Consider the following 21,207-nt stretch of genomic DNA (forward strand, 5'->3'; position numbering starts at 1 on the left):
GCCACGGGGAAGGGCAGGGCTGGAGTGGGAGAGCAAAGGCAGTATACAAAATAAGTGAGAATCAAATTCTTCCAGCAGTTCTCCAGCTGTGTGTGAGTGTACAAGCAGGTGGTTAGCGGACAGTGTTGTGTTTCTCTCCCGTCGGGTTCCTGGGAAGACATGAAGACGTGAAGGCTGGCGTCCACCAAGGCCTCCGCCGCGCCCTGGCCGGTGCATGCGCATGATCACATGACCCTGGACATGGACGCCGTCCTGTCCGACTTTGTTCGGTCCACTGGGGCAGAACCAGGGCTGGCCAGAGACCTGCTGGAAGGTACAGTAAGACTCCCTGTGCGTCAGTCCATGGTCACGCTGTCGTAGTTCAATATCTGTGTTCCACTGCGCTGGACGGCTTCCGCCTACACAGAGTCAGTGGAGCGAGGAGAGGAGGAGGAGTGAGTGATGGGGAGGGAGGAGGTGGAGGAGAGTGGACAAAGAGAAAGTTATAAATGAGAACCTGGGGAGAGCAGAGGAGATGAGAGGAGGAAGAGGAGAGGAAAGGTGATGAGAGGAGGAAGAGGAGAAGAGGAGGGAAAGGAGCGGAAAGGAGATGAGAGGAGGATAATGAGAGGAGGAAGAGGAAAGGAGATGAGAGGTGGAAGAGGAGAGGAAAGGAGATGAGAGGAGAAAGAGGGGAGGAGGTAAGAGGAGAGGAAAGGAGATGAAAAGAGGAAGAGTAGCGGAAAAGAGATGAGAGGAGGAGGAGGAGATTGGGAAGGAGAGGAGAAGAGAGGAGAGGAGGAAGAGGAGAATAGAGAGGTGGATATGTGAGGAGAGGAGGAAGAGGGATGGCCAGAGAAGAAAGGGAGGGGGGATTGAGGGGAGGGGAGCCAGCATGCTGATATAGAGGCCCGTGTGACAGTTTTACGAGGACTCTCTCCAGGGAAAGCTTTGTGCCCATTCAGTTGAAGTCATTGAGAAGCCTTCTGGTATTTGTAGAGCTCACATACAATCCCCAATCTGGGAGAGCAACAGCGCAAAAGACCACTGCAACAAAAAAATAATCCATACATCAGAACTGCAATTGATTTAACACCGGAATAACACATTTCTGTTTGGGCTTCACCGTGAACCACATGCTGAAAACAGAAAATGTGTATAAGCGTGTTGCTTTCCCGTTGTGACTCGTGGGGAAAATGTGACGGTATAAGAGCATTTAATTTGTTTATTATTAACAAAAGTCCTTTATTTACAATTGCCTGACCAAATACATGTTGACAGTCATTTAGTTATAATGAAACTTTATGTTGTGCCCTACAAATACTTTCCTTACATCATGCTATGATAAACATAGGAATAAAATGAGGATGTTTTAAAGATTCTACATACAGAGAATTTAAGTGTAAATAGTATATATATATACGAAACTATCGCCGGGATTTTTCCATTTATTTTAAACTATATTATTTAAACCTGCACTATTTGCGTTTTTTGATCAGTAACCTCTAGTGGCTTGAGTTGTAGCTACAGGTTTAGCTAGGTTGTTTTCATACAACCGTCGTCTGAATTACTGAAAATCTGGCTTCTGAATGTCAAGACTCAAGACTCCACCCCTGGAGGCCTCGACCCGTGGATTGGAGCGTTACATTCTCGAGAAGCTTCAGAGAGATTCTTTAATGGTTTTCATAGTGGCAATAGAAAAGTTACCCAGTGCAGCTTTAAGTGTCTGGCAACATTTACACTGCAAATTGCATCTACGAGCAAGGCAGGAAATGGAGCACCGTTAATGGCTCTGCTACCTTAACATTAAGAGCAGCCATCAGCAGCGGATATGGTCCAGCGCCGTCCAGTGCCGGCGCCATTCAGTGCCGTGCTGGAGGGAGCCGCCTGACCTCATGATGCCGCGTGTTGTGCAGGTAAGAACTGGGACCTGGGCGCCGCCCTGGGGGACTACGAACAGCTGCGGCAGGTCCACACCGCCAACCTGCCGCCCGTGTTCAACGAGCGCCGCCTCCAGCCCGGCGCCAGGGCCACGCCCACCCACGTCAGCCAGGCCGGCCGGCCCGCCACACAGAGGCAGGAGGACAGCGCACAGGGTACAGTGGCGCGGAGCGCTCTCACACACACACGCATACGCAGACACACATATATACGTAGAAACGCATACATACCCAGGCACACACACATTCTCAGACACACACACACACACACACATCCTCAGACACACACACACACACACACGCTTACACACATACACAGACACACATTTTAAGACACACGCACACACACACACATACTCAGACACACACACATACACACACAAACACACACATACTTGGAAACATACACACACACATACACACACACACACACACGCAAATAAACACACACACATGCTCACACACACTCAGAAAAGCTGCAAAACCTGAAAGTGTACTAGAGCAGAATGGGCGATAAATGGAATGATTGAAAACTGCTAACGTTTTTTTTTAAGTCAACATTATTTGGTTTGGTTGTTGTTGAATTCAATCCATAATCCCCTTAAACAGAGAGAGAGAGAGAGAGAGAGAGAGAGAGAGAGAGAGAGAGAGAGAGAGGGCAAGAGAGAGACAGATAGGCAGACAGACAGACGGATATCTACTGCATATAGGCCAATCATTTTTAACCAAGCAGCTGCTGACGTCTCGTCCTCACACGAACAACACAATTCATCAACATGCTTCTGCTGGCCTTTCTCCAACATGGAGGAGAAGGCGGTGGACAAACAGACAAGATAGACAAACAAACAAAAATACATCAAAACAACCCAACAGAATGCAAACAGACGCCTCTCTAACGCCTATCTCCTGCCGGTCTCCCCCCTGCCAGAGAAGCGTCTGACGCGGGGGATCTCCCACGCCAGCTCGGCCATCGTGTCTCTGGCCCGCCTGCACGTGGCCAGCGAGCGCGCGGAGCAGATCCCCGTGGAGATGCCCATCTACACCTTCCAGCTGCCCGACCTCAGCGCATACAGCGAGGACTTCCGCGGCTTCATCGAGAGGGACCTCATAGAGCAGTCCACCATGATGGCTCTGGAGCAGGCCGGTACGCAGCGGAGGGGTGAAGGGAGGGACGCAATCCCCCGGCGGCCATCTTGGCTCTAAAAGCCTTAGCCCGGCGTTTAGAAACAAGATTGCCGCAGTGGCCGTAAGATAATAATAAGAGATTTATATATATATATCAGATGACGAAGTAAGAAACTCTTACGACCCAAAAACTCTAGTCGTATGAATAAATGATGAAAATAAAATAGAATATTTCGAAGACGACCTGCTATGTATATAGAAAACCCAGGACATAACCGAGCTTAAAGTGAAGCTGTGGATTTAGTGAGAGACTATTTGTAAAAACTTGAGGTGCAGTACCCTTCAGATAGATAAGAGTGTGTATACACTCTTATCTAACACAGTTCTAACACAGTTAGAAAGCATCTTCTCGCTTGTTAGTTGTTCTAAATGGGTTGTGTGTGTGTGTGTGTGTGCATGTGCGTGCGTGTGTGTGTGTTTGTGTGTGTGTGTGTTTGTTTGTCTGCGTGCGTGCATCTGTGTGTGCGTGTGTATCTGTGTGTCTGTGCGTGGCGAGTGGGGCTGTGAGTGGTGCTATGAGTGAACTCTCCACTGTACATGAACAGAGAGGTGCTTCAGCACATTTGAACAGGGTTCGGAACCGAGGCCGTCCTCCTCCGACATGTGTCACTAGGATCAGTGTAGCGTGGGCCTGCAGATCAGGCTCTCGGTCATGCGTCCCTCTGCGTGCAGGACGTCTGAACTGGTGGTCCACCATGTGCTCCAGCTGTAAGAAGCTGCTGCCCCTGGCCACCACCGGGGACGGGAACTGCCTGCTGCACGCCGCCTCCCTGGGTGAGTCCCCTCATGTCCCCTCAGACACCATCCGCATGAGGTCAGATAGACTGATTTGGCCATGTGGAACGCCATAGGCCGCTATTACACGGTATCATATATAACTTCATATATTACCAGGGCCGCTGCTGGCCGTTTCGGTGCCCTACGCGAGCGGGGGTGGGGGGGGGGGGGGGGAGCCTCTTTTTATATATTAGGTAAAAACATATAATTGCCGAAATTGAGTGATAGGTTATGCAATTAAGAAAAAACAACGGTGGGCCCCTTCATAACTAATTTATATATTTTTTTAATTCAATAATGTAATAATTATTTTTATTTTTTTATTTTTTTTACAAACCATAATTTTTGGTGCCCCCCCCCCAAAGGTACTTGGTGTCCTACGCACTCTGCGTACTCTGCGTATAGGGAGCGGCGGGCCTGTATATTACATTTGTTATGACATCATTAATAACATAATATATAACATCATTTATAACATCATTTATAAGGTCTTATAAATGGTCATGTATCACATCTTTAAAACACCATATATAACCTCATATAGAACACAATATGACACTAACACTCTATGTATCCTCCTGTATATGTATGTATAACATCATATATTCCGTTTATATTACCTAATTTATAACGTCATATATAAAAAAATTATAACACAATTTATAATGTTGTGTATAAAGCCATATGTAACATCTTATATAAAACCATATGTAACGTTATTTATCTATATAAATAGGCAGGATAGAAGTGGACGAGAGAGGATAGAAGTAGACGAGTGGCAAGAGGGATTCTCCATAAATCCAACGCTAGACCAGCTAGTACTTTCTGGTTTGTGTTGTCCTGGTCGTTTTCTGTGGGTGAATAAGAAGACATGTTTTTTTATGCCGTTATATTAATTAAATCTTAAACCACCGAGGTGAAAAAGGCTATTTTCTGTCCGCTGATGGTAGTTTCCTTCTGCATAGTCATGAAACACTGCTGTCTGTGCCATCATAGCGGCCATACTGGTAATAAACACGCTGTGTGCACTACAAGCCTTTTTAAAAAAAGTGCAGATCTTCTGGAGGATCTCGGCAGCTGCCGCATTTCGTGCAGCTCAGCGATGTTGGAACGGCTCTGAAAGGAGGTCATTCACCCCCATGCATAATTCACTGTCTAGCCACTCTGCCCCCGGTGCTCAGGCATGGTACTGCAGCCTTTTTCTTGTCACAATAAATAGAACAGCTCTCTCTTGATAATAGCTCTGGTCACTTATGAAGCCATATACAAGGTCATCTTTACCATAACGCCGTAAATAACATCACATTTACCATCTTATTTAAAGTCATAAAAAAACAGCAAGTCATAGATTCCGGGTTTGATATACCATCTCTCTCCGACATAAATACTTAATACTTTAAGTGTTTCTTTGTGTTTCCTTACTGAACGCATGGTGGGTGACCCTTACCATGGGGCTGCCACGTTGCCATAACCCCCCCCCCCCCCCCGCAGCAAGCAGCGTGTCCCCCACGCGCCCCCCAACATGGTGTGTGTTGTGCGTTCCTCAGGGATGTGGGGCTTCCACGACCGGGACCTGATGCTGAGGAAGTCCCTGTACGCCATGATGCAGAGCGGCACAGAGCAGGCCGCCCTGAAGCGGCGCTGGCGCTGGCAGCAGACGCAGCAGAACAAGGAGGTCAGAGCGGCGTCCTGAAGGAGCTCCCATAATGCCTTTCACCCGCACACCCCCGCTTAGACTCTTAAAGTGTTTGGAGGAAAGCTGTGGTATACGCTAGCCTTTGAGGACCTGTGCCTCCTGGTCTTTGGACTACATGTAGAACACCCCAATAAGGATCCTGGGTGTCAAATGTTACTTTATACGCTGTGGTCCACCGCCCGTTCTTGTGTTCTCGTTTGTTGTCTGCCTTACACAAGCCAGGGCTCAATACTTCATTGCACTGGCCCGCCGTACGTCTGCAAATGGAGATAAATCAGGGCCAGTAGTGTTGGTGTGAAGGAGCCGAGAGCAGAGGAAGTGCTGGTCGTGAGGACGGTTCTGATGTGTGGGTGTGCGTTGCGGGTGGAAAATAACCTGCTCACTGGGGACGGCAGAAGAAGAAGAAGAAGAGATCTACGATAATAATAATAGGCGATGTGTGGGCGGGCTGCAGCACGTGCTCTTCACAATTTCCATTTTCCTTCCTGTGTGTTTGTGCGTGGGTGCCCGTGTGTGTGCGTGTGTGTGTGCGTGCGTGCAGTCGGGCCTGGTTTACACGGAGGAGGAGTGGGAGAGAGAGTGGAGCGAGCTGCTGAAGCTGGCCTCCAGTGAACCACGCACTCACCTCAGCAAGAGCGGAGCCACCAGCGGAGGGTGGGGAACATCCTCTCAGTCGCCCCGACGTTTAATCCCCCGATACCACAATCAAGACATGGTCCTCGTCACGCATGCAGACACACGCGCTCACACACACACACACACACGCGCACAGACACATGCACGTGCGCACACACGTGTGACACGTGCACAGACAACCACACACACGCGCGCGTGCACAGACAAACACACGCTTAGAAACACACTCACAAACACGCGAGCGCACACACAGAGACACACACACACACACATACACATACGCACACACTCATGCAAACATGCACACACACATACACACACAGACACACACCCACACACACACACCCACAGACAGACACACATTAAGACACGCACCCACACACACACACCTTCACACATGTGTGTGTAGGTGTATCTAGTCAGACCTATCCAACTTTACAAGGGTATTGAGACCATTTCAGTTAATAAAGAATCAATGGGCCAACAAAAATACTCATTGACACTAACTTTACAACTGCATTGAGCCAGTTAAGCCACTTATATGAACCAGAGTACTTGAAACTCAAGGAAACATGAGTCCACTCTTTCAGACTAGCGCCTCCCCCTGCTGGTTCTCTTCGGTATTGCTGGTCTGGATGTGACTTACAGCAGCATGCCTTTAAGTGAGCTTGTTCAATCATGTGATTATGTTTTTATTACTGTGGAATAATGTCAGGTTTATCTAGAGCCTGGGGCCATCGGTTAAATCTGCTTTGGCTTCCTACTTCAATACAGTAAAACTCTTTGGCTGTCACTCACTGTTACCCATTAGCTAGTCACGCAGATGGAGCAGACAGAGGCACGCCCACAGACCATACCCACGCACACATACACACACGCACACACTCACACACACACACACACACACACACACACACAAACTACAGCCACAAACACACACACACACACACAAACACACAGACTAAACACACACACATAAACAAAATAAACATATACACAAAAAAAGGTTTTGTTTTATGTAAAATATAGCCCGGCAGGTAAACAGTAAGGATGATCGTTTTTGTTTGATTAGATAAACATTAGCTTTAGCTGGCAGCAGTGAGGGAGCTCACACATCATTCAGTTATACAGCTAGGTGGGGATGGGGGGGTTACCCACCACAAGGGAGCTGCTGCTTTGAAGAGGCCTTACTACTGCATCCAAACACAACAATCTGCCGTGTCCTAATGTGGCGTGGTGTGTTGGGATTTGGATATTAAGAGGCTCTTCATTACCGCCAATTTGGCAGCACGGCCGTTTATGTGTTTATGTGTTTACGGGTTTATGTGTTAACATGTTTATGTGTTTAAGTGTTTACATTTTTACGTGTTTACGTGTTTATGTGTTTGTGTGTTTACGTGTTTGTGTTTCACGAGTTAATCGCCCCCCTCTCTTTCGTTCTCGTTCCATTGCTCTGTTTCTGTTCCTCTGGGATTTGCATAAATAGATGAGGTTGTTTATAGTACGGGACGGTTGATACACCAAATGATGAGTAACCACTGAAGAATGAGATACGGTTTCATAGGCAGTGGTTTGTAACAATTAAAGCAACTTTATAAGAAATTCTCATAACAATCCAATGCAGTGGTCTGAAATTAAATTGTGTGTTTGTGTGTGTGTGTGTATGTTTGTGTGAACATGCGTGTGTCTGTGTGTGTGTCTCTGTGTGTTTCTGTGTGTGTGTTTGGGTGCACGCACAATATGTGTGTGTGTGTGTGTGTGTTTTTTTTGCTGTGTGTTTTTGTCTGTGTTTGTGATTGTCTCTGTGTGTGTTTGTCTGTGTGTGTGTGTATGTTGGTTTGTGTGTGTGTTTCTGTGTGTGTGTGTTTCTGTGTTTGTATACATGTATGTGTGTGTGTGTGTTTCTGTGTGTGTGTGTGTGCAGGGTGGATAACTCCGAGGAGCCGGTGTACGAGAGCCTGGAGGAGTTCCATGTGTTTGTTCTGGCCCACGTGCTGCGCAGGCCCATCGTGGTGGTGGCCGACACCATGCTCCGGGACTCCGGGGGAGAAGGTAGGCTCCGTCCATCAGGTTACAAGCTGGCCCTGGGTGCTTTAAAAAAACATGAGCCACCACAAAATAAATATGAAATTAACTCATAATCTTTTGATAACATGCCTGGGTGGCGGCCATTGTGAGACTTGTTTCAATACACTCTGAACTTCTTGTTTTGGAAAATGTAATACCTTAACAGGATAGGCCAAAGAACAACACAGGAGCAATTAGCTCAATAACGGTCTCTACACTCTCCATGCATAAATCACCCAGTCCATTACCTTCTGCATCCGTTGATAGATCTCAGGGCTTGTTCACACTACCTCCGTCGGTCGAGGGATCTCATTGACTTTGCATGGGGCGCTCGCGAAATGCATTGTGGGTCCGTTCGTCCATTAGGCTCTGTGGCCTGCGTCACAAAGTTGGGAAATGTTCAACTTTTCAGGCAGCGGATCCGTCGGCCAATCAGATTGCGGTTATGCAAATACACTCCACGCGTTTCCTGGATCCGTTTTACAATAACAAGCAGGAAGAAGCAGGAAAACTCTGGCCGTTATATTTTTTTTAAAGAAATGTAAAATGATAGGATTGTTTTTTAGCCACCTGTTGTTTGTGTCATCTTTTGTATTTATGTCCACACATTTAAGCGGGAAGTGATTCGATTGGCTGCAGTATCAGTCTACAGAGACTAGTCCCCTATACGTCAGACACACCCTCGGTCATCCGTCGACGGACGCATGTAGTGTGAACAAGGCGTCAGTCACCTGATCTTTTATATTCACATCCACACATCGGCTTTGTTAGCGGGAAGCAATTTGATTGGATGCAGGCTGCGTCTACAAAGACTAGTCCCCTATAATTCAGACACGCCCTCTGTCATCCGTCGACGGACGCATGTAGGGCCCTATTTTAACGGTCTGAAGCGCAAGTGGGAAGCGCCAAGCCCAAGAAGCTTTGTGGGCGGTTCTATGGCGATGTTGCTATTTTACCGGCGCATAAATGACTCTTGCGCCCGGCGCAAATCTAAAAAGGGTTGGTCTGAAGTAGCCTAATTACCCGTAGGTGTGGTTTGGGCGTAACGTGCAATAAACCAATGAGAGTGCCATCTCCCATCCCCTTTAAGAGCCATGAGCGCATTTGAATCTGACGAGTTGATATTTTGACAGCGCGTCTGCAGTCTCCGATGAGACAGATGCACATGAATTTCAAACTTCAAATGGCTCAGTTTATGACCAAATAATATTGCCTAATTCACACATGGAATAAGGTTTTCTTCCACAACTTCCACAGAAATACTGAGTCCTCAAATAAATTTCGGCAAAGAAAACTTATATGATATAACATATGATATGCGGTAACTGTGGTTCTATTTAATGATATACGCAATACATTATAAACATTGTTTCTTACCAGTATTGTATGCATTATCATTATCGACTTGTGTTCCTAATATGCATGTGTCTCCCCGTTAATATACATTGACATGGACTTTATGCGTTACGTGTTTAGTTTGCGTGTGTTTAAGCAGATGGACGCACACACGGGCGCACGCATTCATTCATTCTTTTACACATACACACACGCGCGCCCGCATTCATTCATTCTTTTTAACACTCACTCGCGGTAAAACAATGTTTTCTCACGATCAAATACTCATCAATCCTAAAAGTTATGGGCTTGTACACGATGTCTGTGTCAAGAAAATATGTGTTTGCTGTACGGTGTTTGCAGATGCATTGATTTAAAAGTACAACTTATTACCGCTGTATCAGCTGTTCTTTCCCAAACAATTTATCAAGAATGTGTGGCTAGGTAGATGAGAGAAGCAAAGTGTATGCGCGAGGTGCACAAGCAACATTATGCATGCGCTCTTAAAATAGCATCTGAACAACGCGCCGCTGTCTTTAAACCAGGTATTTCCTGGTTTAAACAAAGTACCATCTTGTCTTATCTTGTAAGATTAAGGCCCCGTTTACACAAGACGCTTGCGGGTAAAAACGACCAAATATTTACGTTACGTCACATACAGCGCCAGTACAGGGAAATAAACAAACATGTTGGATTATATCCACGCGTCGGACCGTCAAGCTGCTCTGGCAGCTCTAATAAACTTACAGGAGTCTTTCCACGAAATGTACAGGATATGTAGTATTACTGAGCAGAGAAGGATCTGTAATTATGTTTTGGTTTTCGCGGCACAGATAAGAGAAGAAGGAAGATTATACGCATGCGCTCAGACATGGCGGTGTTGTGTGATGGTGTATCACAGCATTACCTAGCCGCCTGACATGCATACCCAATCGAAATCCACACACTTTTGCGTCACCGTATGCACGCAGATTTCCTCCCGAAAATGCTTGCCTAAACGCGGAATAAAAAGTGAAGACGCGACGCCACTTTTGCGTCTTCTGTTCAGACCGTCATCATGTAAACGTAGCCTAAATCAATTCAATGTAATATTATACGTTGTGGAAGGGATGTGTGGATCATGGCTGGTTTAAACAACCTCACCTGTTGACTGATTTACTGATTGGACTGTGGGGCTGGGTGAGGCTGCACACCTGTTGTACATTGAGCAATCAATGTGCAACAGGTTAAACCAGCCAACTCCTAACTCAGGGACGATCTCACACATGGCACCACGGTGCACCTCCTAATCAGCATCAACACACTGCTGGTTAAACCTGTGCACGTTGATTGCTCAATGCAGAAGAGGTGTGCAGCCTCGCCCAGCCCCAGAGTCCGATTAGTCTGACTCAGGCCAGGTGAGGCTGCTTGAAGGCTTTTCCCTTGGCTTTAGACTGTTATATGCCGCATGCATACATGTTTTACGTCTGCTGAGCTAGAAAGTCAGAGCCAGGGGGAGTGTTCGAGCCCAACGAGAATGCCCCTCGCTAAGTGCGTGAAACAGCTAATTTGCGCTCAAACTTTACTTCTGTGATAGTGTGACGTCCTCCCGGCTAACTGCAATGTTTACAACTTCTCAGGGGTGTGAATTTGAAGATACACGTGCAAAGGCGTCCAACCAATCGCATCAGAGTGGGCATGCAGACCAATCACAACAGACTGGGCTTCTCGGGAGCGTGGCCTTAACGGGACATGATACAAATCAGACCGTTTTTTAAATAGGTTGAAACTGGTTTTGCAGAAATAAACAGTGTGAGAATAATCAGGGGTATTTCACAGGCATGTAACCCTATTCTAGTAGTATCCCTGAATATATTTATTAACCCTAAAAGGCATGATACGGGATCTTTAAACCAGCCACCATCCACACACATGGGTGTGGATGTCACAGCACAAGTACAGGGAAACAAAGACTGATAAATGACTGTATTGGAAAACCTCTAATAAAAGCATCTGACCTAGACGTCTCCTTGTTGTACCCCCACTGCAGCGTTCGCCCCTATCCCGTTCGGGGGGCTGTACCTGCCCCTGGAGGTCACCCCCAGCCGCTGCCACTGCTCCCCGCTGGTGCTGGCCTATGACCAGGCACACTTCTCTGCCCTGGTGTCCATGGAGCAGAGGGACCAGCAGAGGGAACAAGGTGACCGGAGCACACGCACGCACGCACACACACACACACACACACACACACACACACACAGTGTGGTGTGATGCTGCTCATCAGGTCTCTCTTGGAGAAGAGGTGCTTAAGCCTTGATGAGACACACACATGCTTGTAGTCAACTGAGGTGCGGCCCTCGTCATTTGTCTAGTGATAAGATACATTTAGAAACTTAACACAACTGTATACAAAATCAGCGGTTGAGAACTTGTCCGAGATGAGGGAATGCTTAATTCAGTTGAGACTAGTTACTTTGTGTCCGCCCTGTGTGACATCTTTCGGTTTGTGCGCGAGCCGACGACTCCCCCTCCAACAAAACCGAACCCACGCATCTGAAGCCCTGCCCCCCGGACCTCAATGTTTTTCAGCCCTGGCTACGGCCCTGGACTCACCCTGTTGAATCAAGGTCAAATCAATACATCTACTTGAACACTACTTGAACACACAATCAATGCATGTGCATCGTGGTGCCGGTCAGAGGCACAACGTTTGCATGTCAAGCATGTTGTGTGAGACATTGGAAACAAAGCTATGGACTGCCCAAAGCATGGAGCTAAATTGAAGCTGGTCAGTTCGTTTTTACACCTCAGCTTAGTTTGAGAGCCAAAAGGCTGGTCCTGCTCAGGATGAATAATGCAGCAGGCCGCAGTCTAATTACCTCTTATACATTATTAAGGCAGGCCAGGCAGAAGCTGGAACCAGGGAATAGCCCCCCCCACAGAGAGAGAGAGAGAGAGAGAGAGAGAGAGAGAGAGAGAGAGAGAGAGAGAGAGAGAGAGACCTCTGAGCCATTAGTGTGTGACCAGTGTTGGATGCACACTGCTGTGGTTTCTCAGTAAACTAGTGGTTTGAATCTAGTCCTTGACCAAAAAGCGTGCAGGAGCTTTAGATGACCTTGCATTTCCCATTAAAATTAAATATGTGGTGCCTTTTATAGAGTGGATTAGTTCCACGCCCGGGTCTGTTATTCTATCCTGCATGGAGGGCTGTGAACTGCTGGCTATTTGGAATTTTGACTTTCCTGTTGGGAAGGCATTGCCAGGTCTGAGGTCTCACAAAGCCCTCACAAGGAGTTCCTTAAAGGGTGACAAACAGACTGAGTCTCCTTGACAACCAGCCTCGGTAGTCACAGCACCCCTCTGTATCTCTACCGGAACACCCTGGTCATTTGTGTCAGGAACTCTCTCTCTCTCTCTCTCTCTCTCTCTCTCTCTCTCTCTCTCTCTCTCTCTCTCTCTCTCTGTTTGTCTTTGTCTGCTTTTCCTGCTGTCTCTGGGCCTGGGTAAAGTGCTATTCCTGGCCTACAGACACAGACCTAGTAATTAAATCTGGGTACAACCACTTAGAACCATTATCAAGAACACAGAGGTTTAAACCATCTGACATCCAGCCATCCAGTCAGCCAGCCTACCAGCCACCCACCCAGCCAGTCACTCAGCCTCTTTACAAAAGTCGTACATTGAAGCGCTGCTCTTCACCGGGGATTTACTTCACTAAGGGCAATTCTTAGTTCCACCACAAGATGGCGCATGCGGCCAATATAAAGCATCAGTCCCTCTATCACAAAGTCAGTGCGTAACCCTACTTCATCTCTGGTACATGATGTTCCTTGCCGGGAGTAGAGAACATTTTGTCTGCAGTCACCTCCCTTATGTGTGTACAGTACCATGCACTGCCTCATCACAGGCATTTGCAGATTCATAATCAGACGCAGATCATCGTGTGTTCACGCATCATAGCATATCTGTAGATCATTGTGTTTTAAGGCACACCTCCGTAATGTCTAGAATAGACACAATACGGGGCCCCCTGCTGGGGGCACCCTCAAACTCGACACCGTTCTCATCCCACTCTGGAAGTTTGACCACCGAAACAGGTGTCCCCCCGAAACCACACCAAGACGTCTACCCCTCCTCCAGTCCAGCCCTCGGAGGAGAGAGAGAGAAACACTCCCTGTTCCAGGCCCGACCACACTGTGTTCCCCCCAGCCCCGCTCCACGAGGTGGTATTGGTGTGTGTTCAGGTGCCAGGCAGCCTGGAACACACTGGCCCTGTATTCAGCTCAATGGGTGGATAGATTATAGGAGCCCCTTCACGGTAACCCGAGTCCACTGACACATCACGCCACCCGCTCTTTGATGGTGGTCCGCCGTCGGTGAACCCGCCATGCAGGGAAGGGCTAAGAAAATCCCTGGATTTTCTCCTTTTTTCCTGAAGAATGAAGACTTTCTTTCTCTTTCAAATTCTGCATTTCTAAGCAGGTTTTTTTTCCCTCCTCGGGGGCGCAGAGTTTGTTTTGGTTCCTGGACGGTACGTCTGGTGAGTCTTGCACCAAGCTGAACCTTAACCAGGGCTTGTGTTTCTGTCAGGGAGCGGACTGCCCACCTACCCTTTAGTTAGTATTATAATGACCGGTGCTCATCGCCGCTGCCCTGGACCACTCCAGCCTGGGGTTTAACAACGAGTTGTAAGCAGGACCAGCCCTACAGAAAGCTGGGGCTATCCCTTCATGAGCCACAGTGGTATTTAAAGAAAAGACCACCTACCCACCTATGCACCTACACAACGTGGCAAAGTCCATGCAACACCTCTTGGTTTCGTAGTCCTTGTATCTCAGTACGTAAAGACATAAGGGGCATGCAGATCAACTGTAAACGGAATCAATATGGTGATCCACTGTGTGTATAAACACAGGTTCTTTCCATGCATTATTTCAATGCAGTTCCTACGCCAGTAAACACCATGTTTACGCAGTAGAAAATGTGTGGGGCGAAAGAAAACATGTGCTTGGTTCTACCTCCTGCTGTTTCCTGTGGTGATTTGTGGCCCTCTCAGTCTGCAGCTGTGCATAGGGGCCCGACGTCAGGAATTCAAACGTGTCTGAAGGTTACGACGTTGGACTTCTGCGAAAACCTCAGCCCTCGCCTTGGTCAAAGAAGCAATCAATCGACATAAGTGCTGTCCTAATCCGCAAACTCCTTTTCAACAGCTGCTCACTGAGGCGAGAGGTTAACGTCCTGACCGTGGTTCTGGTGCTCAGCCACTGACACCTCCAACCCTCCACAGCTCACTCGCTTCACAACGCTGCAATGCTCTGATATCATTTGCACACATGCGTTTCAATCTGCGGTTTTGCGTGCGGACAGGGAGGGGCGGGGGCGGGCGGTTTGGTTCAGCTGATTTGTGGGAGGAGGACGGGACCCCACCCAGTAGCACGGGGGGGGCATCTCCGGAGACTCCATTGTCTCTTGGCGGGGCCTCACGGTCTGACCTTACAGTGGCCCCGCTGTGCTCCAGAGACACCGGCGATTTTCACTTGAAATCTGATTATCACCAAACAAAACTCCGGGGGAGACGCCTCGGAACTCCTGACCGGGGGAAGACACACGTCATCGGGCCGGCTGATCGGATTGTCTAATTTACCTTGTGTCTGCGCGGTACGGTCAGACACGGAGGAGCAATCATAACATGGTCCAGGTTGAGTTGAGCTCTTGCGCGCCATTCGAGCCCTGCCCTACACAATGAGAGTGAGAGATAGAGCGAGGGGGCAGAGATAAGGGAACCTGAATCTGATAGCCTTCCAGCTCAGCCAGCCTGGAACGAGGAGGGGCCGCAGCTCTCTGCAGTGAGTCCTCCTCTACAGAGAGCCTGCACCGCAGAGGAGCAGCCTATTGGCAGGGCTGCTGGAGCAGGAAGGAGGCTGCATGCTCCATCTGGGACTGACAGTGAGGGCTGGAATGTCCTGGGCCTGAACAGGCTGGGCGTCTGCTGTCACCAGGAAAAACATCCCCCACCGCCCCACACACACACACACACTGTCCCCACACCACCCAGCCTATAGGGGGGGCCTTCAGGTGGAACAAGTGGAGGCAGGGAGAGGGGTGGGGGAGCACACATCGAGCCACTTCACACATACATATACGCATACAGTTATACATATATGTATACATACAGACACACAAATACACATTTCAGTGCTGATACTGTCCAACTGTAAATGTGAGTCCATGCTAGGTCAGCATGCTACTGCTCTGGGCTAGATGCTCAGGGTCTACTCAGTATCACAGACAGAAGTATGCCCTGATCTAGCTCTTACTATACGTGACTCGCTTGGATCACTATTTCAGACAAATGTACAAATATGGACTCAAGACATGCAAGTTGTTGATGGGTTAATATGGTGCTCTAAGCTCTTTCAAGTGAGGCATTCAAAGTACTAATGGTTGGAGGGCTGCCATAAGTTCTAGCCATTAGGATTGCTGCTGCATTAAAAGCGGTTTCAGACGGGGATAACTCATAGTTTTATTGTGATAGGATGACAGGCATATGGGTGCAAGATATTTGGCGTCGGTTTTGTTTTGCTGTGTAATGGAATCCAATGCTGTCTTCCTTTGTAACATTGTCAGCATGGTGGCTGTGTACTATATAGAGATGACCACTTTTGTCCGACTGAACTAAAATGCTGATGTCTTTTTTTCTTTTAGCCATTGTTCCCCTGACGGACTCAGAGCACAAGTTGCTCGCCCTCCATTACGCCGTTGACCCGGGGAGAGACTGGGTCTGGGGGAGTGATGACACCGACAAGACCAGGCTAGCCAAGTATGTGCTGGTTATACTAGTATTACTACTGCTACTGGTATGACTAATACCAGTTACCGCTGCCGGTATACTAACGCTGGTAGGGGGCTGTTCACCGAACCACTCCACGGAAAGAATATTTCCAAAACGACCCAGTTTTGGTCAATCTCGGCAGGGTAAAAAAAGGGAAAGACAGTTGGAGAGAGTATTGGAAGTCATGTGAGAGATTCTGTCTCTGGAATCTGCTCACTCCAACTGAATTCCTTTGTGCTGGCCTCTGACTTTATTGGGTTTATGTAAGAAACGGTGTGTGTTTCACATTCCTTCCTGTCATACCTACCAATTAGTTTTGCCTTCCTCCATAACTATTTAATAGATATTTTCTAAAGAGGATCCATTATTACACACTACTTTAAATGAGGCATCTGACAGTTTGCCGTACATGTTGTTTGTAGAACAAGGAGCCAATGACTTCATTAGTAAATATGGATTAACCTTCAAAGTTACTGTACATGCTTTAAAGGTAGGCCAGGCAATTCTGAGAAACCAGCCAGAGTAAGCTTGATTTTAAACCAACCGATATAAACCCGGGCCTCCCTCCCGTGACTAGCTTTAGAGCTTAGATCTGCCTAGCCTTGTGGAAGACTCTGGTCATGCGCGATGAGCGCACGGATGGAATGCTCACAGGTAGGCGGGTCAGTATATAGACGGACAGGTAAGCCATCCAGCCAGCCAGCCATTATGTCATTCGGGCTGAATGACATGACTGTGCTGGCTCAACCTCCAACAGAGATATACATAGCGGATTTCTTATTTTTCTTTGCCAGAGCATTTGAACATTGATTGCTATTGGGACGTTCACAGAATTTCAACAAATGTTAAAAAAAATGCTTCTAATATTAATTGTGAACCTTACCTTAATCAGTAATTGCCTTTATTTAATAGTTATTACATCTTCTTACAGGCTCATTCTGTCTCTGGAGGCTAAACTGAATCTGCTGCACAACTACATGAATGTAACCTGGATCCGAATCCCATCAGAAACAAGGGTAACACCTTTAATCCACGAATACATAATGTATGGTTCAGTAAATAAACATGAACGTAAACTAGGGCAGTGGGGACTGCATTAGTATGTTATAGTAGCAGTCTATGAATCATGCAAATAAACCCATTGGGCCAGCTTACTTTTGATGATACTAAAGTGAAACCAGGTATACTTAAAAATGTATTTATGTATTTGATGTGATTTGTAGGCTCCTCTCGCTCAGCCAGAGTCTCCCACCGCCTCGGCAGGCGAGGACGTCCGGTCTCTGGCTGAGTCCATCGACTCGGACCGGGAGTCCGTGGGCAGCAACTCCAACATCAACACCGGCAAGCCCGACAAGGACAAGGACAAACAGCGCAAGGACAAAGAGCGAAACCGGGCCGACTCCGTGGCCAACAAGCTGGGCAGCTTCAGCAAGACCCTCGGCATCAAGTTGAAAAAGAACATGGGCGGTCTAGGCGGCCTGGTGCACGGCAAGATGAACAAATCCAACTCGGGCCCCGGGCGGAACGGGGACAACGGGGCCGGAGAGAAGGTGAAGAAGAGGGAGCCCAAGAGCAGCAAGGCAGGCAAGGAGGAGTCCGGCCAGTCCACAAGCTCCACCTCCTCAGAGAAGGTCACTAGTCCCTCCCCCACGGACGGAGAGAAGGTCTCCAGCACCTCCCCCACCGAGAGGCCGGACGGCGCGGGGAAGATCCTGGGGGACAGGACGCCGGAGAGCTGGAGGTACAGCACCGACGTCACGCTCAGCGTCAACATCCTGAGGGCCGCAATGCAGGGCGAGCGCAAGTTCATCTTCGCCGGGCTGCTGCTGACCAGCCACCGGCACCAGTTCCACGAGGAGATGATCAGCTACTACCTGAGCAACGCCCAGGAGCGCTTCAGCCAGGAGCAGGAGCAGAAGAAGGATGAGGAGAAGAAGCCGGGCCCGGTGGGGAAGAAGGTGGACCAGGAGGACGCCATCGCCCAGAAGGAAAGAGTAGACAGCTCCCCTCCGGTCAGCTGTTCTCCAATCCTGCCGCCGCACAGGCAGACCCACTGCCACAGCCAAAGCTCACAGCCATTACTGGGCCCTAAGGTGCAGGGCCGGGACAGTCCCACTCCTCTAGTGCCCTCCATCCCAGTCTCTGTGCCGCCTCTCCCCACACCTCCCGTCGCCCAGCGGGTGTGTCACCCGGTTCCTGTTTCACTTCCCAGCTACCCCTCCCCTAGCCTGGAGGCCAAGAGACCTGGGTCCATCCCCGTGTCCGCCCATTACAGCCATACACCTCCCGTCCAGAGGCACAGTGTCATCCACCTGCGGGACGTCAACGTGCAGTCGTCCCGCTACCGCGAGAACCCCTGCAAGCCCGGGGCGGCGGGCTCCCTGAAAACATGCGCCACGTACCCCCAGCAGAACCGAACGCTATCCTCCCAGAGCTACAGCCCGGCGCGCCTGTCGGGGGTGCGCACCGTCAGCACTGTCGACAGCCTGGCGTACAACCTGCCAGCCGAGCACAAGTCCCACACCTACACCAACGGCTTCAACGCGGGCGATGTCCGCGACTGCCTGGAGTTCGCCGACGAGGAGGACCCCTCCCCGCGCTCCCGGCTCGGCCACGACAGAGCGGGCGGCCCGACCCCCGGGGGGTCCTACCTGTACTGTTTCCCTCAGCGGCGCTGCAAGAGGGACGACTGCTCTTTCTACGGCAGGCCGGAGACGGATCACTACTGCTCCTACTGCTACAGAGAGGACGTGAGGCGCAAGGAGAGGGAGAGCAAGACGTACCGGCCCACCGCATAGCCACCGCCGGCGCCGGCCGGGACTCACGAAGACCACGGGAGACAAGGTGACAGACAATGCCATCTGCACTCAGCATTCAGTGTAGGCTGATGGCACTAATCGTACCACCCTGTTGAACACCACTCCTGTGTGCGCCCTTGGTTACCCTCTCTCGTTGCTGAAGAATAGTTCTTAATTACAGGGTATGGAGAACTGGATACAGTGAGCACCTTTGGCCAGATATTGTGCTACTTGTGTTTTCCGTCGCGTTAAATGTGCTATTTTACTTGTTTTAGAGTAAAAGCCATCTATCGTCATGGGTCATGTGTATGTGAGGGAGGGAAACACACATTTTAACGAATGCAAGTCATCTGATGTTTTTTTTTTAAGGAGAGAGAATGGCTCGGTGGTTGGATCAGTTTCGAATGCTATACTTTTGATCAGTTCTTCAAAATGTATTTGTGGGAATTACTATAGGTGTTTTGAAATCAAAAGAGAAACAACGAGAGGTGTTGAACTTGAAGCAATAACTTGGTGTTTTTTGCTACACCTCTTCCAATTTTGTCTATGCACCGATGATAGCTACTGTAAATTAACTCTGTCTTGTACATGGTTAAGGGTCGTCACAGTGTGCTTTTGTTAACAAACGTGCAGTGCAGGAACATACACGCATAGAACCTATTGATATTAGCGCTTAAATAAGACCTACTGTAAAGCTGTTTCATTTGTGAAATATACCTACACCTTTGCTTTTTATGCGGCAAGGGAATATTTCCAAAGTGTCTGAATTGGAGTCGCAGCATTGTGTGAAATACCATGAAGATTCCTGCACTTGGCAACACTCCTAGATATCACAAGCACTGCCAAATCGGCTTCCTTAGAAAGTCGCCAATGGCGGTCATAAATTGCAGGCTAGACATGATGTGCCAAAAGACGAATAATATGCATTGGATCAATTGGTACTTAGATGTTTGGTGTTTGTGGCGTGTCCCCTGAAACCAACTGCAAACCACTGCTAACTTTCTTGGTGTGAAACATGGTGGGATGTCCGAGCAAGCCAAAGCCGTTCTGTCTGAAACGTAGTTCTGTGTCACATTCCCCACACCCCAACACTGTGCCCAAACACACGACTGACGGTACCGCCGTGGCGCCAGTCCAGACGTGACGTTGTGTGTTCCCACACACCCGGAGGCCATTCAAAAGCACCTGCCGCTGAGAGCACCTCAAGCCTTTGTGACATCATTAGTGCTTTAACCAATCAGTGGGCGTCAAACCCCTCCCCCTCCCCCGGGCCTCCCAAGTGCTTTTCCGTTTTGTTTTTCTTTCTTTTCCCTGCTTATTCCCGTTACTCCGGTAAGAAGTTGTGTTTGTACCGTGCTGTTCGTTTTGGTGACGCCTGGATGGTTCTGCCCTGCTGTCCTTTGTGAGTGTCCCTCCTGGCCAAGGATGTCCACTGCCTGTCTCGGTTCTCCTCTGTGTTCGTAGGCCACCCCCGCGTGACGGGCGTCACGGACTCTCCCCATGTTAGAAGTCTGAAGATATGATTTTGTATTTGTTTTATTTTTAACGTTTTACACAACTTAAAATGGTTTATTTGCACATTAGGTACAAATGTTAAATTATAATAAAATGTTCTATTGTTCCAACTGTTGTCTTGTTTAATTGGTTGCTTTACTTGAGATTATAGATATAGGTGACGAATTCACAAGTTTACAATAAGGGTACAATATTCAACCATTACTTAACATGAGTTAATAGTAATAATTTACTAATGGTGGACATATTTACTATTGATGTTCATGTTAACTAAGGTATGAATTTATGCATTTTTTAATAGGGTTAGAGTTAACCGTAACCCAATACTTTTTTTTACTATTTCTCAGTTTAATGCTGACATTTGGCCAACCAAAACAGCCAACGGGGTATAGCTTTGTACTAGCAAGGCAGGAGGCCATGATTATGAATGAAGTTGATACTTCATATTAAGGACTTCAATAAGATGTT

The 21,207-nt window shown here is 48.3% G+C and overlaps 1 protein-coding gene across 1 annotated transcript; it reads left to right on the forward strand.

The window, feature by feature from the left end:
* Positions 1-207: 207 nt before the first annotated feature.
* On the forward strand, positions 208-20,594 carry otud7a (OTU deubiquitinase 7A). Its single transcript, XM_079744118.1, has 11 exons — positions 208-313; positions 1,896-2,075; positions 2,848-3,063; positions 3,777-3,878; positions 5,429-5,556; positions 6,119-6,231; positions 8,138-8,265; positions 11,645-11,794; positions 16,300-16,414; positions 17,358-17,442; positions 17,650-20,594. The coding sequence occupies exons 1-11, from the start codon at positions 229-231 to the stop codon at positions 19,222-19,224; spliced, it is 2,877 nt and encodes a 958-aa protein (XP_079600244.1). The 5' UTR covers positions 208-228; the 3' UTR covers positions 19,225-20,594.
* Positions 20,595-21,207: the final 613 nt, after the last annotated feature.

This window comes from Pollachius pollachius (assembly GCF_949987615.1).
Source record: "Pollachius pollachius genome assembly, chromosome: 9".
Classification (NCBI taxonomy): Eukaryota; Metazoa; Chordata; class Actinopteri; order Gadiformes; family Gadidae; genus Pollachius; species Pollachius pollachius.

Bases quoted from the DNA above. Each gene is read 5' to 3' on its own strand.
- otud7a (XM_079744118.1), top strand. From the start codon at position 229: ATGACCCTGGACATGGACGCCGTCCTGTCCGACTTTGTTCGGTCCACT. The intron at 8,266-11,644 runs GTAGGCTCCGTC...CCCCCACTGCAG, and splicing joins CCGGGACTCCGGGGGAGAAG to CGTTCGCCCCTATCCCGTTC. The intron at 16,415-17,357 runs GTATGTGCTGGT...ATCTTCTTACAG, and splicing joins GACAAGACCAGGCTAGCCAA to GCTCATTCTGTCTCTGGAGG.